General features: G+C 43.3%; 7 protein-coding genes and 1 non-coding gene across 8 annotated transcripts; 3 read left to right on the top strand and 5 right to left on the bottom strand.

The window, feature by feature from the left end:
- Positions 1 to 1860: 1860 nt before the first annotated feature.
- On the bottom strand, positions 1861 to 3201 carry KNAG0E01550 (uncharacterized protein; the record flags this gene model as incomplete). Its single annotated transcript, XM_022608138.1, has 1 exon — positions 1861 to 3201. One exon carries the CDS (start codon positions 3199 to 3201, stop codon positions 1861 to 1863), a length of 1341 nt encoding a protein of 446 aa, XP_022464664.1.
- A 3586-nt stretch (positions 3202 to 6787) lies between these two features.
- Positions 6788 to 7933, top strand: KNAG0E01570 (Ty3/Gypsy family RNase HI domain-containing protein; the record flags this gene model as incomplete). Its single annotated transcript, XM_022608139.1, has 1 exon — positions 6788 to 7933. One exon carries the CDS (start codon positions 6788 to 6790, stop codon positions 7931 to 7933), a length of 1146 nt encoding a protein of 381 aa, XP_022464665.1.
- A 452-nt stretch (positions 7934 to 8385) lies between these two features.
- KNAG0Etrna3H lies at positions 8386 to 8457 on the top strand. The gene has a single exon. It is a non-coding gene; the product is annotated as a tRNA-His (tRNA).
- Positions 8458 to 8551: 94 nt separating this feature from the next.
- On the bottom strand, positions 8552 to 9397 carry KNAG0E01580 (uncharacterized protein; the record flags this gene model as incomplete). Its single annotated transcript, XM_022608140.1, has 1 exon — positions 8552 to 9397. The coding sequence occupies one exon, from the start codon at positions 9395 to 9397 to the stop codon at positions 8552 to 8554; it is 846 nt and encodes a 281-aa protein (XP_022464666.1).
- A 467-nt stretch (positions 9398 to 9864) lies between these two features.
- GAL83 (Gal83p) lies at positions 9865 to 11136 on the bottom strand (the record flags this gene model as incomplete). Its single annotated transcript, XM_022608142.1, has 1 exon — positions 9865 to 11136. One exon carries the CDS (start codon positions 11134 to 11136, stop codon positions 9865 to 9867), a length of 1272 nt encoding a protein of 423 aa, XP_022464667.1.
- Positions 11137 to 11951: 815 nt separating this feature from the next.
- MIG3 (Mig3p) lies at positions 11952 to 12968 on the bottom strand (the record flags this gene model as incomplete). Its single annotated transcript, XM_022608143.1, has 1 exon — positions 11952 to 12968. One exon carries the CDS (start codon positions 12966 to 12968, stop codon positions 11952 to 11954), a length of 1017 nt encoding a protein of 338 aa, XP_022464668.1.
- A 2219-nt stretch (positions 12969 to 15187) lies between these two features.
- Positions 15188 to 18763, top strand: KNAG0E01610 (uncharacterized protein; the record flags this gene model as incomplete). Its single annotated transcript, XM_022608144.1, has 1 exon — positions 15188 to 18763. The coding sequence occupies one exon, from the start codon at positions 15188 to 15190 to the stop codon at positions 18761 to 18763; it is 3576 nt and encodes a 1191-aa protein (XP_022464669.1).
- A 130-nt stretch (positions 18764 to 18893) lies between these two features.
- On the bottom strand, positions 18894 to 19946 carry OST3 (dolichyl-diphosphooligosaccharide--protein glycotransferase OST3; the record flags this gene model as incomplete). Its single annotated transcript, XM_022608145.1, has 1 exon — positions 18894 to 19946. One exon carries the CDS (start codon positions 19944 to 19946, stop codon positions 18894 to 18896), a length of 1053 nt encoding a protein of 350 aa, XP_022464670.1.
- Between the last annotated feature and the right edge of the window lie 125 nt (positions 19947 to 20071).

Consider the following 20071-nt stretch of genomic DNA (forward strand, 5'->3'; position numbering starts at 1 on the left):
CTGATTCGAGAACTCATGTACACTTTCCTTTCAGATACTGTTTAAAGGTCGCCACGTCATAAGCTCTTCTCCTTGGTCCTGCTGCTGGTGCTGGTTTGGGGACCGCGACCACCCCGGGCACTAAAGTCAACGCAACTCCGGATTGTTCCTTTCTATAACAAAATAAACATATATGTTTGTACTAAGCGCTATTCTTATTTACACGGTTCGCGCTGCACTACGCCGCTGTCTGCTGGTGTGGTTGCCCTGTGGGATGGATCCTCAGGCACGGGGGTCTGCCCTGTACTCTTGCTCAATTCACAAGTTTGTACTAAGCCGTATTCTCATAGAAAGTTCTGTCTTCATAGCACACTTTTTTTCAGGGGCCACCAAGCGCGCTAGGCTCAGGTACATGATCAGCTCAACGCCTGTCTTACAGTCGAAAAATCAGCACTTCAAAGCAGCCTCCCTGACTAATCACTCTCTTAAACTGTGCAGTTAAACTGTTGCGGAGCTGGTTGAGATATAGAAGCAGAGTATCATCATCTCATTGTGTAGGGACTTTTCTATAAAAAGAGTGTTTATACTAGAGATTTTCTTCGAAATAACCTTTCTGTAGTTCTCCAGAACAATTTATTACCGTTTCATGAATTTAAGCTTGCAGTTATCGGTTTACGAGACCCTACTGGTCCCAACACCTGTTCCTTGCATGGGAAAGTTGACGCAATATGTTTACCATGCGTATCTGACGCTTCATAGAGCGGCGCATCCGTAACTCATATATTGAGTACTTTTACAGGAGGACGCACAGAGTTCAACAGATACTGCTTTGCATTGTAGTCAGTAAATTCAAAGGCATACATTATTATCAAATACAAGATATAAGTCAATCTTTGCTGAATCAAACTTACGGATATGATATACCTTTAATCAACTTTTCTTGCTTAATCTCATGTTCATTCAAGGACATTTTTGATATTGTATTAGTTTATAAAATGCACTGCACGATCCCTTATTAACGCATATTGCTGACCTTCTTATGTTTTGTATTTATAGAATATAAAGAACAAGAATGAATATTTGAGAATTGGTTTCGGTGCTAACGCTGCCACTTTTTCTATCGACCGTGGTCACACTGCCGTTAATTGGGTTCATAAAAATCCCTTCTTTACTGACAAAATGTCCGTGAACAACCAACCGTTAACCATTTCCAACGATTCTACCATTTCAACCTATAGCGTTCATGGGATTGTCGATCGTAATATATTGGAACTTTACTTTAACAATGGCTCTCAAGTATCAACTAATACATTCTTCTTTACAGGTGGTAACTTTATTGACAGCATTGATATGGCGGTTGGAAAAGATAACGTTTTCAATGTTACTGAATTCAGTTTGAAACAGTTGTCAACTGGTAGTCATTGAGAAGAGAGACCGGGACCGCTGGAAGTACCAGTTTTTGCTGGAAGCTAAGAATGATGCTGCACTACGCATGTTTGAGGTGTGGCAGGGTCTCCCAGCAGACGATCACTGTCGAGCGCCGGAAGCTCCCCCCCCGTATACGCATTATATAGGAGAGTTACATAAACTGTCGATGAATTGTTTTCACCTTTTATATGACGATAAGCAATGTAAAATTGTACGAAAGCCGGATTTCCAATATCCAACAGAATACGACACGCTCTCTTCAGCATCTTAACTGAACAGTCAGCTAACTCTGACTGTTTACAAGCTACAAGCCGAAGAAGCTATGAGCGATCTATATAAAAAGATTGAAGTATAGGTGTTTTATAAGCTATAATATTGATAAAAAATGATGCTGATGCCAATGGTACATAAGTCGATGGACTGCCATTATGACCAGGTTTGAGACGATTGGGCTTACCATCTCACGAATAGACTCTTGAGTAGTTCAAAAGAATCCCTTAGCTTGATCTCAATGGGATCACGACAATCCAGCTGCCCTATGCCCTTGTAGAGTGCCTTTTTCTGAGCAATAATACGCGAGAAACGCTGCACTTCGGTCATATGCTCTTTGCTGGCATCTTCCGCTTTTTGGAGCACCTGATGAAGATTCTTGAGTTCCCTTTCCTTGAACAGTTGGTACTCAGCTTCGACCTTTCTTTTAAGGGCTGGATTCTTAGAGTGCTCCATAACAAACCTCATCTCATATCCGCGTTGGAGGTCCTTTTTTACCTGGGTCAGTGTGTGAATATTGTTTTCATGATACTTGTGAATGAGACTCATTTTTTCCCACACGTTCTCCGTTATCTCATTGACTATCGTTCTGACGGCATTGGCAGCACTACCGTTGTAGTGGTTGGCCTCCATATTTTGTCTCATATGAGTGTCGTACCTGGATGACTTGCCCAGACTGTGTGCGTACTTGCGCCACGCTTTCTCCTCACGGATAACAGTTGTATAGTATTTCACCGCTGCTGCTGTAAAACCAGCAGGATCATCATACTCGAGGTTCTCAATGTGATGCTCGGGAGCTGGATCTGGATTTTTGTCGCCTTTAAACAGCCGCCCAAACAGAACTTTTGTTTTTGTTTTCAATTTGTTCTTCACTCTGTTAATACCTCTCTTCCTATACGTGCCATAGGATGCTCTAAGGCGTTTCCTTATTACTTTGCATTCAGCGTAGTCCTGTTTTACAATACGTCCAACGTCATTCCAGAAAAACAAATTATTTGCAAGCAATGTCACGTCTTCCTCAAAATCATGCTGGACGTAGTACTTAATGCGTTCTTCTTCACCATGTACACCTTGACTCCGTTCCGATACCTCAAGAGTGCACATCGAGTTGGGGCTCGTAGCAACTTTGGGTCTCGGAAACACTGGCTCATTTGGGGGATAAGCTTTTGGCTTGGAGCTTTTAATGTAAATGGGTTGAGATTCACAAATGGGAACTATCGTTGAAGCGATTGACCTAGGGGTAGATGGTGTGTTTGCCATGGTGTTAATGGAAAGCGTACTAATGGCTTTGTCAGGGAATTCTGTAACCGTAGTTTCGGATCTTATTTTGATTACCTCGCTTTTGGACGAGGGCTTTGCAGCCGTTGGGATGACAGATGGCAGATTGGCGGTTGCGAGAGTAGAGAGTTTGGATCTAGGAGTTTCCGAACTAAACATACAACCCTTGCGGGGTTGATAAGTTCCTGATTCCTTATTCTCCTTTGTTAGGGCTTCACAATTTTTTCTCTCTTGTTCTTTAATCATGCTGTGTCTGATTAATTCCTGCTCATGCAGATAGGCAATAAGATCATCATTTGCTGCAATTTTGCCGTTGTTCACTTTTTGCAACAGGTCACAACAACAATGTGGGATAATGCCATTACAGATATTACAACCTGTTGGACGGACATAACATGAAATGTCCAGTTCAGGATCTTCTTTCTTTCTTTTTTGACCAGGATAACAAACCGTTCTTTGACGGCTTTTCTGGTCTGCTTAAAAACTGAGGAAAACTTCATAACTAATCTAAAGGTGTGTCGCACTGTGATTTCTGGGTAGTACAAGTGGAGATCTGTTTAAAAATAGAAATAATACTGGAAGGGAAGTGAATGGAAGCGTTCTTAAGAGTTAAATATGTTTGTGATCATTTAAAAAATGCCTTAATATTTTTAAAAAATCAGCTTTTTGTGACACAAAAATGTTTAACCGCTTGAAAACAGAATAGTGCGAAATAGCAGCTCCTAATATATGGGGCTTTCCGCTGTGCTTTTTCTAGCTCTATGTAATTTTTATGCAAGTTTGGGGAGCGTTTGATGTAATTTAAAGGAAACATCCGCCCATAACTTAGTTTCATTGTACTTTCTACAAGTATTAAGGATAGTAAACTGTTTGCATTTAGTTCAACTAGGTAACCTGTTCTGTTCTAGATCACACCCTCACAGCCTAGCAGAGCGTATACAATAAAGGTAAAAAATACAGCTGACAACTCTGTAGCTTATCTTTGCAATAGAAGTTTGAGACTATGGACGTAAGTGAGCCATGAGTGGGACGGGTTCTCCTAGCAGACTGTGCGTGTCTGACGCAGGAAGCTTCTCCCAGATATGACGTGTATACGGGAAGTACATAAATTGCGGTGAGAGTCTATCACATTTTTATAAAAATAAGTAACCTAACACTGTACGAATACTTGACATCCCAATTCTGACAGGAGCGAAGTATCCGAATGATCAAGGAAATACCAAAAAACCTCAATACAACTATTGAAGATTGGTCTAGATATCTACTAGAAAGATAAGAGATGATTTACAAATGGTACATGATTATGCCTTACGTGTGATTGAGAACAAAATAAAATAAGATCAGATACAACTTGGTCTTCCCGTTTATGGTTGATAGAGATCTGCTGCGGCTCCTTCTTTACGAACGTTTGAAAATGGCATTATGGAAGCTGTGGGGTCAAATATTTTTAACCTGATATATTCCTGCATGAACTTCTAGGTTGTAGAAGAGTTCTGCTTCATCTGGCTGATGAGGCCTGGAGTTCTATGCATTTGATTCTATGCAATGGATGCCTCATAGAAAGGCTTGAGCAATAATTCCCAGTCAATCTCTGCCCCAATATATATATCGGATGTTTTCCGACACGAGAAGACTTTGTACCATCGATAATTTCTTGGTGATTTTCTCCGTGATATAGTTCCCAATGGGGACGTTCTCAGGTTTCATGAAGAGGTCGCCCAGGACGCTATTTTGTTATTTAATATTAGATCCGACATTAAGAAACCCCTCTTAAAAAACTATCAACTATCACTCGAAGAGGAGGACTCTGAACTTAATTAAACTATAAGTAAATAAGATACTAATATCTTGAGACAGAACATGCCAGAAATGGAATGTCAAGTATTCGTACAATGTTACATTACTTATCTTCTTATAAAAGAGGAAAAATTCTCATCGCAATTTATGTATTTCCCGTATATACTTCATATCGGGGAGAAGCTTCCGGCGTCGGGCACGCACCGTCTGCTGGGAGAACCCACCACACTCATGGTTCACTTATGTCTCCAGTTTCAAACTTCTATCAGAACAATACAAAGTTTGGGTTGAAATCTTCCTTGCCACCTCTTCCAGCTTCTGTTAGTATTTCAAACGAATTGCGTCCAGAGCATCCATTCCCAAGGTTTGGTCTTTCTCCTGTCCCATGGTTGAATTTCTTTAACCAATTCGTGAATAACCGTTCTCACCTCGTTTTTTTCTGGATCTGACCGATGCAAGTCGCGCAAACACTCTTCAACAGCAATGAGAGGTTTCTGTACAGCGTGCACTTGCGAGCGTTGTCGCGGGGATGTGGCGAACTGGGAGAAAACGAAACGGAAGAACAAAACTAGTAAGTTGCGTATTAACCATCTAGGTCTTGAGGATCCTGCGAAGTACGTCGATTTGAACATGGAATTGAACGGACGTATTTCCCTCCACACGCGAGGAATCCGGTACTGAGTCAGAACCGGAAGTTCTGAGTTCAGAATACGAGGTGAATATGTCGGAAACCGAATCGCTTACCGAGCATTCGGACCAGCGCCTTTAACTCCAGACTCGTACTGGACACAGGAGCAGATACCAATTTCACCTATGCGCCACACTGGAACAATAAAGAATCTTTGAGAATTGGTAAAATTTTTGTGACTAAGATCGGTTGCCGATTTTGTGCACCTATCACGGTGTCACCAGCCTTCGGTATTTCGCGGATCTTGAGAATGCAAATACAATTATTAATTCAATTCAACTCTCAGAAATCTCCCCGTGGTTCTATGTTATTCCACAGAAACGGGCAAGTGCTATTCTCGGCAAGCCTTTATTACGCTCGTTGAAGTACACCTTGCATCCGAACAAAGAGACTATTGAGATTCAGAACAAAGAAATAAATTTGGCTCATTATGATCAGGTATCTACTGCTCCTACCCTTTCGTACCTGTTTACGATAACTACTCCGGATATTGGGCTTAAACTGAAACAAGACTTCCCTACTGTATTTGTCGATGGCTTTTCGGAGAAAGTTTTGCATAATTATGAGGCCACTGTCCATTTAGTTGATTTCCCGTATAGAAAAGTGAAAGCGTACTTCTCTAGTGGTGAATTTAAAGAAGCGATTGGAATGTACATTGAACAATCGTTAGAAAACGGGTTACTTGAACCAATAAAATCTGATCAGTAGCTGTCAGCCCTGTTTACACCCAGACCAATTCCGCCAACCAACTCTATACTTGCTGAGTTGTCCCAGAAGACCATATTTTCTGCCATCGATATTAGGAAAGCCTATCAACAGCTGCCACTAAAAGGCAACTTTCTTGGTATTGTTACCGAATTGGGAATTTACAAATTTATTCGATTACCATATGGATTAGCTTCGGCACCTTATCGGTGGAGTGAGTTCCTTCAAGGCATTATAAGTAAAATTGAGACAACGACACACACCAGTGCGCGCTACTACTATGATGATATCATAGTTGCTTCCAGTAACTATACGGACATTTGGAAAGTACTTCGACAATTGTTCCAGCACTTAGCTGATGCTGGACTAACAGTCAGTGAGGAGAAGATCCAGTAGGCACAATCAAAAATTGAGTTTTTGGGATATAGTATCTCTGAAATTAGGTACACTATTGATGCGGCCAAACGGTGCACAATTGAACAGTGGAAAATACCGACCACTAAGAAAAGCACGAAACAGTATATTAGGTTTGTGAATTATCCACGTCATTTCATCCCGAAGGCCTCTCAACTGTTAGAACCTTTCTATGATTTCTCTAATGCTGCAAAACATGTGTAACCTACTCCTGAACAAGTTAAAGCAATGTTTACTAACTTCAACATAATTAGACGCTACATTATGGACGCAATAAAGCTTAAACCGTTCAACTCACAGGCACCGACGATGATTTTTACCGATGCCAGCTTCGAAGGAGTTGGCGCGATGGTTTGTCAACCAGAGACTATCAACGGTAGTACCCAATTACTTCCCATTGCTTTTTACTCAATTCGTTTTACGCCTAGACAGAAAAATTATGCTACAGTGGAAAGAGAACTTTGGGCTGTACTCTATACCTTAGAGAAAGCTCGGCTCTTTTTATTGCCTGAAATCATTGTATATGCGGACAATACCAGTATCGTTAGCATAGGCAGATCTGAAAAGCACACAACGAACAGATTAACGAAGTATATTGAGCTTCTTCACGCCTACCGAATAACCTGGAAACATATACCTGGTGTGAAGAATGTGGTAGCCGACTACCTCTTTCGCGAATGTTTGATAGATAAGCCTTTTCTATCTGACCAAACTTTTGATGAACATGCAACATTCGTGGAGGTAAACGCAGTTGAGACTACACCAGTAGTGGAACCTGAACCTGATGAGGAAAACCCTGCCGCAAAAACTCAAGATAGTGGACAATTGGAACCTAATTCTGACGATATATCCACTGCTGATGATGATTCCGAGATCATATACCGACGACCGCAAGACCTGCCTTGGACCGCAGTACTTTCTCTGAAACGGATCTTCATGGAGAAACTTGACGTACTACGCCAACTGGCACAAGTGGTTCGTCATTTTACATGCATCAGTGACACTTTGAACTACGTGGACGGTACTGTATTGTATTATATTATCACTGACAATGATTACTTACAACGTGCCACAACTTTGCACAACCGATTTCACGCGTCTCATCGTGCATTGAAACAAATGATGTTTAAAAAAAAATGGTGGAATCCAAATTCAGATCTGCTAATGCTGGACATCATACGCCACTGTTCACAATGTGAGGCTTACCAGAAGATTCACAACCTTCCTGCGGAACTACCTCCTATTGCTAAGGTACCATTATTCACGCGTTGGAATTTTGACTTTGCCGGACCGTGCTTATTAGATGAGCGAGCGAAGTACTTCATAATTGCTGCGGAATACGTGTCGAAACTTTGTGATAACGGAATCTTGTGAAACCCAACATACGAACGTGGTGTTGTGTATGATCTTTAATATCCTATCACCTTTCGTTAAACCGAAGAAGATAGTATTCGATAATGGACCAGTATTCAACTCCAAAATACTGGTCACTGACGGGATTCATCATCATAGGGCAATACACATATAAAAGCTGTATCGGCTTCTCTAAACAGATTTATGTAGTGTACCTAATAATATCAAGAAATTTCTTTAAATGTATTTTTCAGTGAAGAATATCGTTGTGAAAACTTTCCATTTTTATGTGGGACAAAAATGTACTTATCTTAAGAACAAATATAGGGTTTGGACCTATTGTTTCCAAAGATTAAACATAAAAACGTTACAACGTTTGTTTTCGCTGTCCAAAATTCTCTCTTTGGCACGATCACGCACCTAAATGTTTGATTTATTTTGAACCCATTTAATACAGCCTTACACCATTATATGCCATTTTAGTATAGTGGTTAGTACACATCGTTGTGGCCGATGAAACCCAGGTTCGATTCTTGGAAATGGCATTATTTTTTGGCCGTATCATTCAGGTAGGTTTGATGTAGATATGCCTATAGACAGGTGAGCTAAATATTTGTGCTTTGTGAATCCCTTCGGGGATCATAATTTGGGGACCTTCAAACTTTTTGAGATGAAAGCACAACCATGCAAAAAGAAAACGAAAACCAGAGGGTGAAACTCAAAGTACTTCCCTTCTCTTATAATCCCAAGCGGCAGAGCCGTGGAGATACGTTCGAAATAAACCAAAGTTGCCATCCCAGCAACCAAGAATAAGCTTGTTGGAATTGGTAACCCTTCAAAGTACCGTGATTTTCCTGTAATATCTTTGGGAATCTGATTCACCGTGACGTTAAACCTTGCGAGTCTTGTGAGTCCGCAAAGGACAAAGAACGACAAGAAAAATACATCGAGCGTTGTTTGGAAACCAATAGCAAAGGCAACAGAGGCGGGAGCAATTCCAAATGAGACCAGATCTGCTAGTGAATCTAATTCCTGGCCCATTAGCGAGGCTCTGTTTCTTAGTCTGGCAACTTTACCATCAAGCACGTCAAAGCACATTCCGAGGAAGATAAATAAATGGGCTCTCTGAACGTATCGATCTTTTCCAGTTAATGTAAATCGTAAACAACTAATTATGGCATAATATCCGGAAAATCCGTTCATAAGAGTAACGCAGTCGGCAAGATGTAGGTTTCTAATCATATTGAAATGGTATTCATCGCTCGTAAATTTCAAGATATCGTCACCGTTGGGAGGAGGTAGTGGCGATCCTTCCAAACAAAATAATGAAGAAGACTTTCTACTCAACAAATATGGCGGCTCACCAGCTGTTCCTTCCTCCCCTTCACTATCTAGTTCCTCAGATCTAACCTCAGAAACTTCTGCGCCCCCATCTGTGTAGTTTTCTGGGTTCCTGTTAGTTGTAAGAAGCGGTTCCACACTCATATCACACGTAGCCTTCAAGGTGACCCTCTAGTTAAATACAACTGTTTAAAAGCGGTCTGTTTCCAGTAGACAAGTTTCTAAATTGCGGAGTTCGTTATATACTGCAAGTATCCTTCCGGAGTTACACATTAATAAGATCTGGGGAAGCCTAAAAAAGGCGTACAATAAGGGAAGAAAAAAAGAAAAAAAAACGCGTCGAGTGGGGGTCATGATGAGAGATACAGCTCGAGTAACGTTCTTGCGATGATTCACCAGGGGGTTGCATGCCTTGGCCAACTCGATAAAATAGGTCACATTAAGTTATTAATTCATACGTTATTTATAATTAGCTTTGTATATCTATAAAAAAACTGGGAACTCTGTTTACGGTCGATCGAAGGAATTGGGAGACGGAGAACGCTCCCTTCCGACGAGAGAACTAAGAGTCTTGTATAAAATGAAGAAGATTTCGGTTCCCTGTTTGTCGCTTATTGCAAAGGCGCATACAGAATCTGAGTTGCATACTTTTGCTTGTACCTTACGATAGATGCAACACATAGAGTATTGTGTTTGATACTGCTTGTAGCCAAATGGTTCAGGATCACATGGTTTGGAATCGGTAAAGCGCCGGAATTATTCTCGTTACTTTCGCCCTGCAAACTTGAGTAGCTGTTTAATATAACGTTTTCCAAATGGGGTGGTAATTGAGGGGGTGTCAACCACGCCATATTTTGGTGGTTATTCTGCTGTTGGTCCAGTGTCAAATAGTACTGTTCCATAACTGCAGGATCTGTGAAGACCGCTGGTATGTCACGAGTGAAAACAAGACTGGGTTTTGAGGGTGTTTCGTCGTGGAATCTAGTGTAACCACCCCCCATGTCATCCGGCTCTTGTTCGATCTCAAAGGCGATTCTGGAACGAGCGCTCATAGGCGTTTTCCTGGTAGCTGAAGGATACGTAGCAGTATCTCGATCTTGAGCTGGCAAGCCCATTTGCTCGTCGTTCCATTGTTGGTCATTAATTTCGTTCTGCGTTTGACCCAGCTGGGGGGCAGCTGGTGGAGCAACGACCTCTAAATAGTTAACAAAGTTACCCATTTGGTCTGTAGCGGTTGGCAAGTAGTCACTGAATCGCAGCTCATTATCCACAATAAATCTGAATTTGTGGGTACCTGGTGGCAGTTGCAATTTGACGTGCAACACGCTAGGCTTACCTGGAAGGGGCACCAACCCGATCATCTTTCTCCAGCCTGTGAATGAACCAGTAACGTACGCCTTTGTACCGCCTTGCTGCCAAATAATATCCACAGGGACCATGACGTTACCACTGGATTGCTTCGATGACGACTGCTGCTGCTGCTGCTGTGGATCGACCATCCGGTCATTCGCAACGTTGCCTCCAGAAACCTCCATAGCAGCTTGATCAACCAGCTGTTCATCTTTAGCAGGGTCCATCGTAGAGCTTCCGCTCTCGCTCGTGCTGCTACTTACAGTACTTTCGTTATCAGAATCCGAGATATGTTCGTGGTGGTCTGCGTAAGGTGGTATCTCGTCTTCGTCGTCAAATATGAGGGTAGACCTCGACCTTTGCCTTCCAACCATTAGCTGAGGCTCAATCTCGTTTGCTTCATCCACGTTCATTTCAGAGAAGCTCTTTGTTAGGGATGCGGTGTTATTGTTGGGTACGGTACCACTACTTTGTTCATCTGCGGCATCGTTGACATCTAACATCGAATGATCTTTATTCTCCATGTCTTCCATTAGCAAAAAGGAAAACCTTTATTGGGTATGTATCTCTCTCGATATATCTTTGAGGAAGGAAGTATAATCAAACCCAAGCGCACTTTCAGATGCACTTGAAGAGGGTCAAAGATTGTAAAACAAAGAAACCGTCAAAGGGAAGTGAAAAAAAACCAAGCAAACAAACAGAATCCAATTGCAAAACCAGGAAACCTTTGTTGCCAGACCAAGAACACAAACGACAGTTACAGTATTTTACTGACCCACAAACTACCTCCAGCAAAGCGAGCCAGGAACAATCTCAAAGCTATCTTAGTTGAGTTAATAACATTTCTACAGCACACAGTTTCAAATTGCACGTTTTTTTTTTTCCTTCTTCCGTCACAAGAGAACAGCACAGGCAGCAATGACCAAAACCAAAAAACTAAACAAAAAAAATTATTACTACTACTGACATACTTTAGACAAGACCCCACAACAGTTGTTGGACCCGTGGAAGGCGATCATCTCGTACGGAGTGTTCCAATACGGTGACAGAACCGCTCTCCTGCAAGCAATAATTTTTATGTTGGTTTTCCAACAGTCAGCCTTCTATGCAAGTGCGCATCCTGTGCCGGGATTGTTGTTCGCATCTGACAGTTGTGTGAGGCATCTATGCTGGGGCGATATAATGGTTCTGCTGTTGTCTTATTATTTTTGCGCTCCGTAAAGTATCCGGCAACTAAATCAGATTATCTTGTAGATATAAGAGGTCGAAGCAAGGTTTTTTTTTCTCTTTTTCTGTATACATTGAACAGTTAATATTCACCATCCTTGATTATTAATTAATACTAATATTATATGGAGATTTCAGCGGAGCGATCATACGCCTCAATTTGCTGCAGCATGGCTTCCATCGATGGCAGTGACACCTGCTTTCTTGGTACATCTGAACTCTCATCCTTTGGGGTCGAATGGAATGCAACCTTCCCGTTCGTCTTGTACAGAAGAGACGGGGTGGCTAGCGAATCGCCGTTGCCGTTATATAGGAGCGTAGACATCGATGTGACACTACTAGACGCTGAGACACTCTTCAGCGCGGCCTTTGGAAAGAGTGGAGAAGAAGCAGTCGATGAATGCCGCGAAGAATTCACGGTGCTTATACTTGGTAAAGTTCTGGCTGACATCGAGTCGCTATTGGATGTTGCGCCGTCGGAAACGGGCGATGAAGAACCGCTCCACTGGTTATTGATGCGGTCGATACTTACCGCACTGGCAACACGCGATGGGGGTGTAAGCATGCTATTGTTGGGCATATTCGATTTTTGGTAACTGGTGGCACCCAGTACAGGTGTGGGTCCTCCCGTCACTGAACTCTTCCAGTTATATATATGCGAGACAGCTGGCAAATGACTCGACGACCGTCTTTGTATTATTGGTATCGTAACAGCCGTCTTTCGCAGTTCAGCTGGTTCTGTCTTGGCATTATTATTGGTACACTTTCCGGGAGAAGAGGTAGATTTGGCATCTGTCTCACTCTTTGGCTTTACACTCTTTGGTGTGCCGCGCATGTTGGTAGGCCGCCCAGCTTTCCTCGTCACCTGCTTAGGTGCCGTAGAGCGTTTTTTCTCCAAGCGTTTGATAGTGGCGGTGCTCAAAAAGTTACCATGTATCTTTGAATGTCTCTTTAGCTCATCAGTCCTGCTGAAGCTTTTTGGACAATCCGGGAAACTACATTTGTAAGGCTTTTCGCCAGTATGTGTTCTCACGTGTCTCTTCTTATGTTCCAATCTGTGGAACCCTCTTTGACACAGGGGACATTTGAATGGTCTAGTGTTATTATCTAGAGGGAAAGAAGTTTGAACAGTAGTCATTCTTGTTTTTTTTCTATTTGTATCTATGAACGGTTAGTGTAATAATCTTAGTATAAAACCGTTTCAGTTTCCTTGTGTGTCTTCCCAGAAAATGTGCAAACGCTATGTTGAACAATTTACATAATTTTTAGTGGAGTTAACAATCAAGCACACTAAAAAAACATGCTGAGTTCCTTCTGCGAAAAGAAGAAAATCACTTTACTTATATACATTACGGACCTACAAACGGATACAGGTTAATTAGAAAATTCAATTTAAGAAAACACAGTGAACTCCTCCGGTCATTTTTCCGGACGTTTTGGACCACCCACCCCCACTTATCTTTCCCCGCCCGCCTCTGGTCCCTATACAATACTCCCAAAAATGCATACAGGAAAATGTACCAGTGTCCGGATCATTTAACCCTAGCCTGACTGATTCGTATTTCCCTGCGAAATTTCCCCCCCATCAGCAGGCTTTGCGAGTAATACAATAGGACTGTGGAATAAGAGACCACTCTCAATCTGATGGTACTTACAAAATTGTTCCGGTAGCCAAGCACAAACTCAGCTACTGGCATCCTGTGGCTGACACGCCACGCAAGATCGAAAATGTGGTTAAAAAAATCTAGGGCGAAAAAGTTTTTCCGTAGTCAAACCCCCGTACAACGGAAAACTATTCCGAGAGTTTCATTGTGCAGGGGTAGACGGAACTGGAGCAAGATAAGACTGGAACGGCAAGTAAATGTAACCACCGTCCTTCTTTGTTTCAATCCCACCCACCCCCACTGGGAAACAATTCCTTCACACATCCTTGCTGGGCGTTTTGCTACGAAGGGCGATACTGCAACCAAATAGTTCTCCTATTTGCCTTTATCCAAATTCCGGGACGGCTCTCAATGAGAAAAGAACAACGAATGCCTCTTTCTCCATTGCTAACAATTCTTCTGGCACGTTAGAAGATGCCACGTTTGGAACCGGTGGTAAGTTACAGGTTGTTGCAATTGGCAAGATACATGTAAACGAATTACTATTTTTTTTCGGGCGTCCATGCATATTTGGAGATGAGAAACGAACCCAACAAAAAAAGGAGGAAAGAAAGCAACAGCAACTAACGGGACTGGAGAAAACAAACAACATTGTATCCGTGCCGTCAGTCAGTAGGTGCATACTTAACAGCTCATGTGGCAATTTCCAGATCTGGCCTTGTGCTGCGCACAGAATCAAAATGTCCTTCTGTACTCCATACTCAGTTTTTCCCGCACCCACAGGGGTCTGTGCGGGTGCGGGTACGGGGTTACAATTTTTCCGGTCCCACGGCTTCCTTTTTGTTCCTCTTTTCTTTTTATCTCGGAAAAACTACCAACGGAAGATTAAAAAACAAAAGAGCAAGGCCTTCCGCTTCCATTGCGCCCCACCCGCCCCCCTCTTCCCCGTACAATAGAAAGGGTCTGACAATACTACACCCGGAACAACTAATATTCAAACCGTGAATATGTAATAAAACTTCCCACGGTTCCCACGGTTCCCACGGTTCCCACGGTTCCTTCGCAATACTGGCATGGCAGAGCCGCGCCCGTAGCGTTGCAGGTGTTTTAAATGCTCGTCAACTACGGGAGCTGGTGGGGATGCTAAGGAGAAAATAAAAATAGCTTTAAATTCACTTTACCAAGGGAGGGGGAAAGAAAGGAAAAGAATAACAAAACATACACACAAGCGCCAGAGTACGGTGGATAATTGGTCCCGGCGATTTTTTCGTAAGAGTTACACCTACATGAGAAATTCAGAACAAAAAAATCACCGCTTGCCAGTCTCATGTGGTCATTTTGAAACACAACCCGCCGGGCTCCAAAACCGGCAAAACTTCTTAACGCACTTCGAGCCATTCATTCTCTTGACATACGGACGGGCCTGTCGGAGGACGGTGATCCGGAGAATCGGTGCCTGCCGTACAGAGTGATTGATGAGCTTACCCGCCCCGTTCCCACTCTCTTGCCTGCTAACAACTTTCAACTCCATTTCCGTTTTAGCACGCCCTTAATTTTTTGTCTCTTGTTTCTGTTCAGTTTTAATAGACGGATTTCTCGTTTGACAGTATATATTTTTTGTAATAAGAGGGGGGAAGGAAGGGAGAGAGAGTGAACTGTTGAATTGAAGACGAAACGAAGCAACTAGAATCGCTTTTACTAACCACATATTCCATATTTGACGCTGTCTCGAGGTTGAAGAGAGCAGGTAAGGATGGTCGCCAAAGAAGATGCTAATTCAGCTGTGGCTGACAAAGGTCACGACGCTAGCGCATCGGCGACAGATTCAAATATCGCAAGCAATCAGAGTGAAGAACGTATGGGGGGGAGCAGTTTGAAGAAGGCAAAGACAAGTGCAAACATTTCGGAAAAGAAAGCCTCGAAGGCGGGGACCGGTGATTCAGCAAACAGGCAGAGGAAAGATACTTCGTATATCGGCTGGCAACAAACAGGGAACTGGGAGGAGAAAGATGAGTTGACGGCGGAGGATGAACTGCTAGATTTGACAAAGGATACTCTGCTTGATAACGTTTTGCCAGATGCAGTGTACGGTGACTGGTACCATTTCGTTGGGATCATTTTCTTAGGTGGGTTCCTGTCCTTTTTCCTCGGTTACTTTAAGTTTTCGCTAGCTCCAGTTTTCTTCGTTATTGTAGTATCTACATTGTTTTACAGGACATCTGCCAAAAAATACAGAGGGTCGATCAGAGACTTGGTGCAGAAGGAGTTTACAGTACAGAAAATTGAAAACGATTACGAATCCTTTGAATGGTTGAACTCGTTTTTGGACAAATACTGGCCCATATTGGAACCCTCGGTATCACAGATGGTCGTCGAGCAAGTTAACGAAATTCTAGCTACAAATACAGCTATACCATCGTTTATCACTGCCATATGGATCGACAAATTTACCGTTGGTGTGAAACCACCTAGAGTCGAGGCTGCCAAGACATTTTTGAACACAGCTCCAGACGTCGTTGTTATGGACTGGATCTTATCCTTTACCCCTCACGACCTATCAGACATGACCGCTAAGCAAGTGCGGAATTACGTTAACGAGGAGGTCATGGTCAAAGCGAAAATGTTCGGTATGACACCCTCGGTAACAGTCTCCGAACTCGCATTTAAGGCCAAGGCAAGAGTTCGGTTCACGTTGATGACTGCGTTCCCTCACGTGGAAACGGTCAACTTGCAGCTACTGGAGGTACCAGATATTGATTTTGTGGCTACTGTCTTTGGTAATTCCATCTTTAATTGGGAGCTTATGTCCTTCCCAGGGCTCACCAGCTTCATCAAATTGATGGCTAATAAGTACATGGGACCCATTTTGTTGCCCCCCTTCTCTCTTCAACTGAACATACCAACTTTATTATCAGACTCTAACGTCTCGATCGGTATTGTGGAGATAACAATTAAGAAGGCCACCGATTTGAAGACCGGTACTAATGTTTTGAACCAATCTGTGGATCCATACTTATGTTTCGAGCTAGATAACAAGAAGGTCGGTCAAACGAGAACAGTGAGAGATACACTCAACCCAATATGGAATGAAACTTTATTCGTGCTGTTGAGCTCGTACACTGTGCCTTTGACCATTAGTGTTATGGACAAGAGAAGCAAACTAAAGGATAAGAAGATTGGTAGAATAGAGTTCAATATGAACTCATTGTATGACAACCCCAATCAGCGCGATATCAAGGAGCAGTTTTTAAGAAACTCAAAGCCAGTTGGTGAACTAGTTTTCGATCTCAAGTTCTTCCCAACATTACAAGCCAGAAGTTTGCCCGATGGTACAGTGGAGGAAATGCCGGACTTGAACACTGGTATTGCTAAGATCGTTCTTGACGACATCGAAGGTATTGCCGAGGAGAAGAAGAAGGAAAGCTACTCGGTTGATGTATACATGAATGCCAAATTTATCGGCAAAACAAGCAAGGGTTCTTCCTCGGAGGTTATCAAGTTTGGTGACGAATTCGAATCCATTATCCCAGATCGCCGTAAGACAAGATACAGATTCGTTGTCAAGGACTCAAAGAACAATGTCGTCACAGCTGTTATGCAAAGTTTGAACGATCTGATTGATAGAAGTGAAATTGACAAGAAGCAGATCCCATTAAGAGGTACAAAGGGAGCTTTGAAGGTATCGACATACTGGAGACCAGTAAGACTGGACTTCGGTAACAATTCAATTGCCTACACCCCACCTATCGGTGTACTTAGAGTATTCATTAACAGGGCAGACAACTTGTTGAACTTGGAGAAGATTGGTAAGATCGGCCCATACACTAAAGTCTTAGTTAACGGTACTTCGAGAGGGAGAACTGAGGACAGGAAGGGCACACTAAGCCCAGTCTGGAACCAATCTATATATGTGGCTGTCACATCTCCAAACCAAAGAATCACATTGGAAGTTATGGATGTAGAGACTTCTAGGAAAGATCGTAGTGTCGGTAAATTCAACATCGACGTCCAGGACCTTTTCCACAAGAATAAAGATAACGAATATGAGGAATGCATTGACAAATCTCCAAGGACTGGCCGTCTGATTACAAAGAAAGGTCCAAGAGGGAATTTGACTTATTACCTTTCATTTTACCCTACGTTGCCAGTTCTAACACTGGAAGAAATGGAGGAAGCCAAGAAGCTTGAGAAAAAGAGACAGTTTGTGGACGAGCATAAGGACAATGCCAAAAAGCTCACCGAGGTGGAACGTCAGAAACTCGAAGAAGAAAAGCTTGTGGTCGAAGAGATGGACCAAATTCTGAAACAGAAAAAGAAACTCGAGTTGAATGAGTTAATGGACCACAAATCAGGTGTTCTGGCAGTTTCTGTTCTGGACGGTACGGTTCCTCAACCAGGAGTATACGTACAAGCATTCTTTGATGGTAACAACCACTCAAGGTTCACCAGTCCTCGGATGAACAGTGCTGTTATAAGTAACGGTTGGACTGGTGACGTGGCAATCAAAGAGCTAGATTATTCTATGACTACCTTCAGAGTAACGGAAAATCCAAACGCCAGTAAGGGCGAATCGTGCTTATGTGAAGTATCGTTGGCCACTGCAGAACTAATTAAGGGTTGTTACCATAGACCTTCCATCGTGCAGATGTCTGGTGAAGGTGGTGGTAAATTGTTGGTTCAGGTTCAATGGTTCCCAATTGATGTCAAAGAATTACCACAGTCAGATTTGATCACCAACTCTGGGGAATTGACTGTATTGGCCAAGAATGCTGATAACCTAACGTCAGCGGATACCAATGGTTACTCAGATCCATACTTGAAGTTCTTCATAAACGATGAAAAGAATGCTATCTTCAAGACTCACGTGGAGAAGAAGACACTGAATCCGGTATGGAACGAGGCTGCTACTTTCCCGATCACGAACCGTGTCAACGATACATTGCGCATTCGCGTGATGGATTGGGATATGGCGTCAGGTGACGATGCAATTGGTACTGCAGTGGTCAACCTGGCCGATGTCAAACCCGAAGGGACTACCCCGATGGATGTTCCTGTGACGTATGAAGGCCAAGATGGTGGTATGTTACACCTTGAGTTCTCGTTCAGTGCAAAATACGTGACTGCTCGTGCACCTGAGCGTCAAACGAAAACTGCAGAAGTCACAACTAAAGGGCTCGGCACGGGACTCAAAGCTGGGACCACAGTTGTGAACACGGGTATTGGTGCCGTTGGGAAAATTGGGAAGGGCATATTCCACGTTGGTAAACTTGGGAAAGGCAAGGGTAAAAAGGAAGGGGTCAATGAGACAGAAGCTGACACTGAATTTTAGTTTTATGATGCGATACCCTCCCATAGGGGAGTATGCTTTTCTCCTCTAAGTTATGGATTATTCTCCACCGCCGTTCTTTTTAGTCGTGCGGTCGCCGGACCAATTTACTACTAAGATATGTAACAACTATTTAAAATAACGCCGAGACTTTGAACAGTTTAAATGGGTATCCCCCTTGTTTTGTGCTGTACACGTTTGTATACGCAGCGAAAAACATGTACACTGCGACAGCCAACACGATGCTCGCGACGGCAACGATGAAAGTCCCGTCGCTTCTTCTCTGGTAGTAGTTGTTCAGTTTTGGAATACCCATGCTTAAACCGACAACCAGTGCGGCAAGCAAGCCGTAGAAGACGGCCAATATCTGTGTCTCGATACCGTACTGTGATTGGAACTCGTTTTCCAAAATGTATACAACCTCTCCGTGTGGGCCAGATCCAGCGAGGGGCACGCCCCTGATCTTGTTGAACATGTACCCGCTGATCATCAAAATGATGAAGGCGACAGAACAGACAGCCCACAGAGCGCGCGATGCAAGGAGAGTACCGAGGAACGCGTAGTGTTTCCTGACCAAGTAGACGAGGGCGAACACGGCAAACATGGTGACTCCGATGGAGGACCAGTCTGTGGGTACGTACAGTTGGTAGTCAGATATACCGATGGCACCCTTCAACGCGGTGATCAGGTACGTCACTCTCATGGTGCCCTCCTCTTGGGGCAAGTCGAGCGATTGATAGTCGTCGATCCTTCCACCAGCTGGGAAGAAGAGCAGTTTTGGAATGTGTTCGAGATTGAAATACTTGAACGCGTTGGGGATCTGCCCTGGTTTCATCACTGACACTTTGACGAAGAACAGCGCCTTTTCCGGGTCCTCTTTGGAGACACCGCCAGGGTGATCATTGAACCAGGACTGGACCAGGGCGTCGTACTCCGCCTCGAACTTGAGACACGTCTGGCAGCCGAATTCGAGAGCCGTGGTCGTGAACAGCGCGAGGACGTTGGCACCGCGAGGCACTTTGTGCGTCCCACCGAGCCACTTCTTATAGTTCGAGTCGGTCAATTGGATGATATTATGCCCGCTTTTCGCAACCTCTGCGGCAAACTGTTCCACTGTGGCACCCAGCACGGACGACACGAGCAGCACGACTGCCGTGAGGCAACTGTACAAATAGTTTCCTCTCATTTTCTTGGCGACTGAATACAGGTATACAACCGGGATACAAACTGCTCAATTGACCCAAAGAGAGTTGCACTAACACAGATAAAACTCCCAAGTAGCTCTCGTGAACACGGTCTACGCAACTGCAT

The sequence above is a fragment of the Huiozyma naganishii genome, chromosome 5 (genome assembly GCF_000348985.1).
Source record: "Huiozyma naganishii CBS 8797 chromosome 5, complete genome".
NCBI lineage: Eukaryota > Fungi > Ascomycota > Saccharomycetes > Saccharomycetales > Saccharomycetaceae > Huiozyma > Huiozyma naganishii.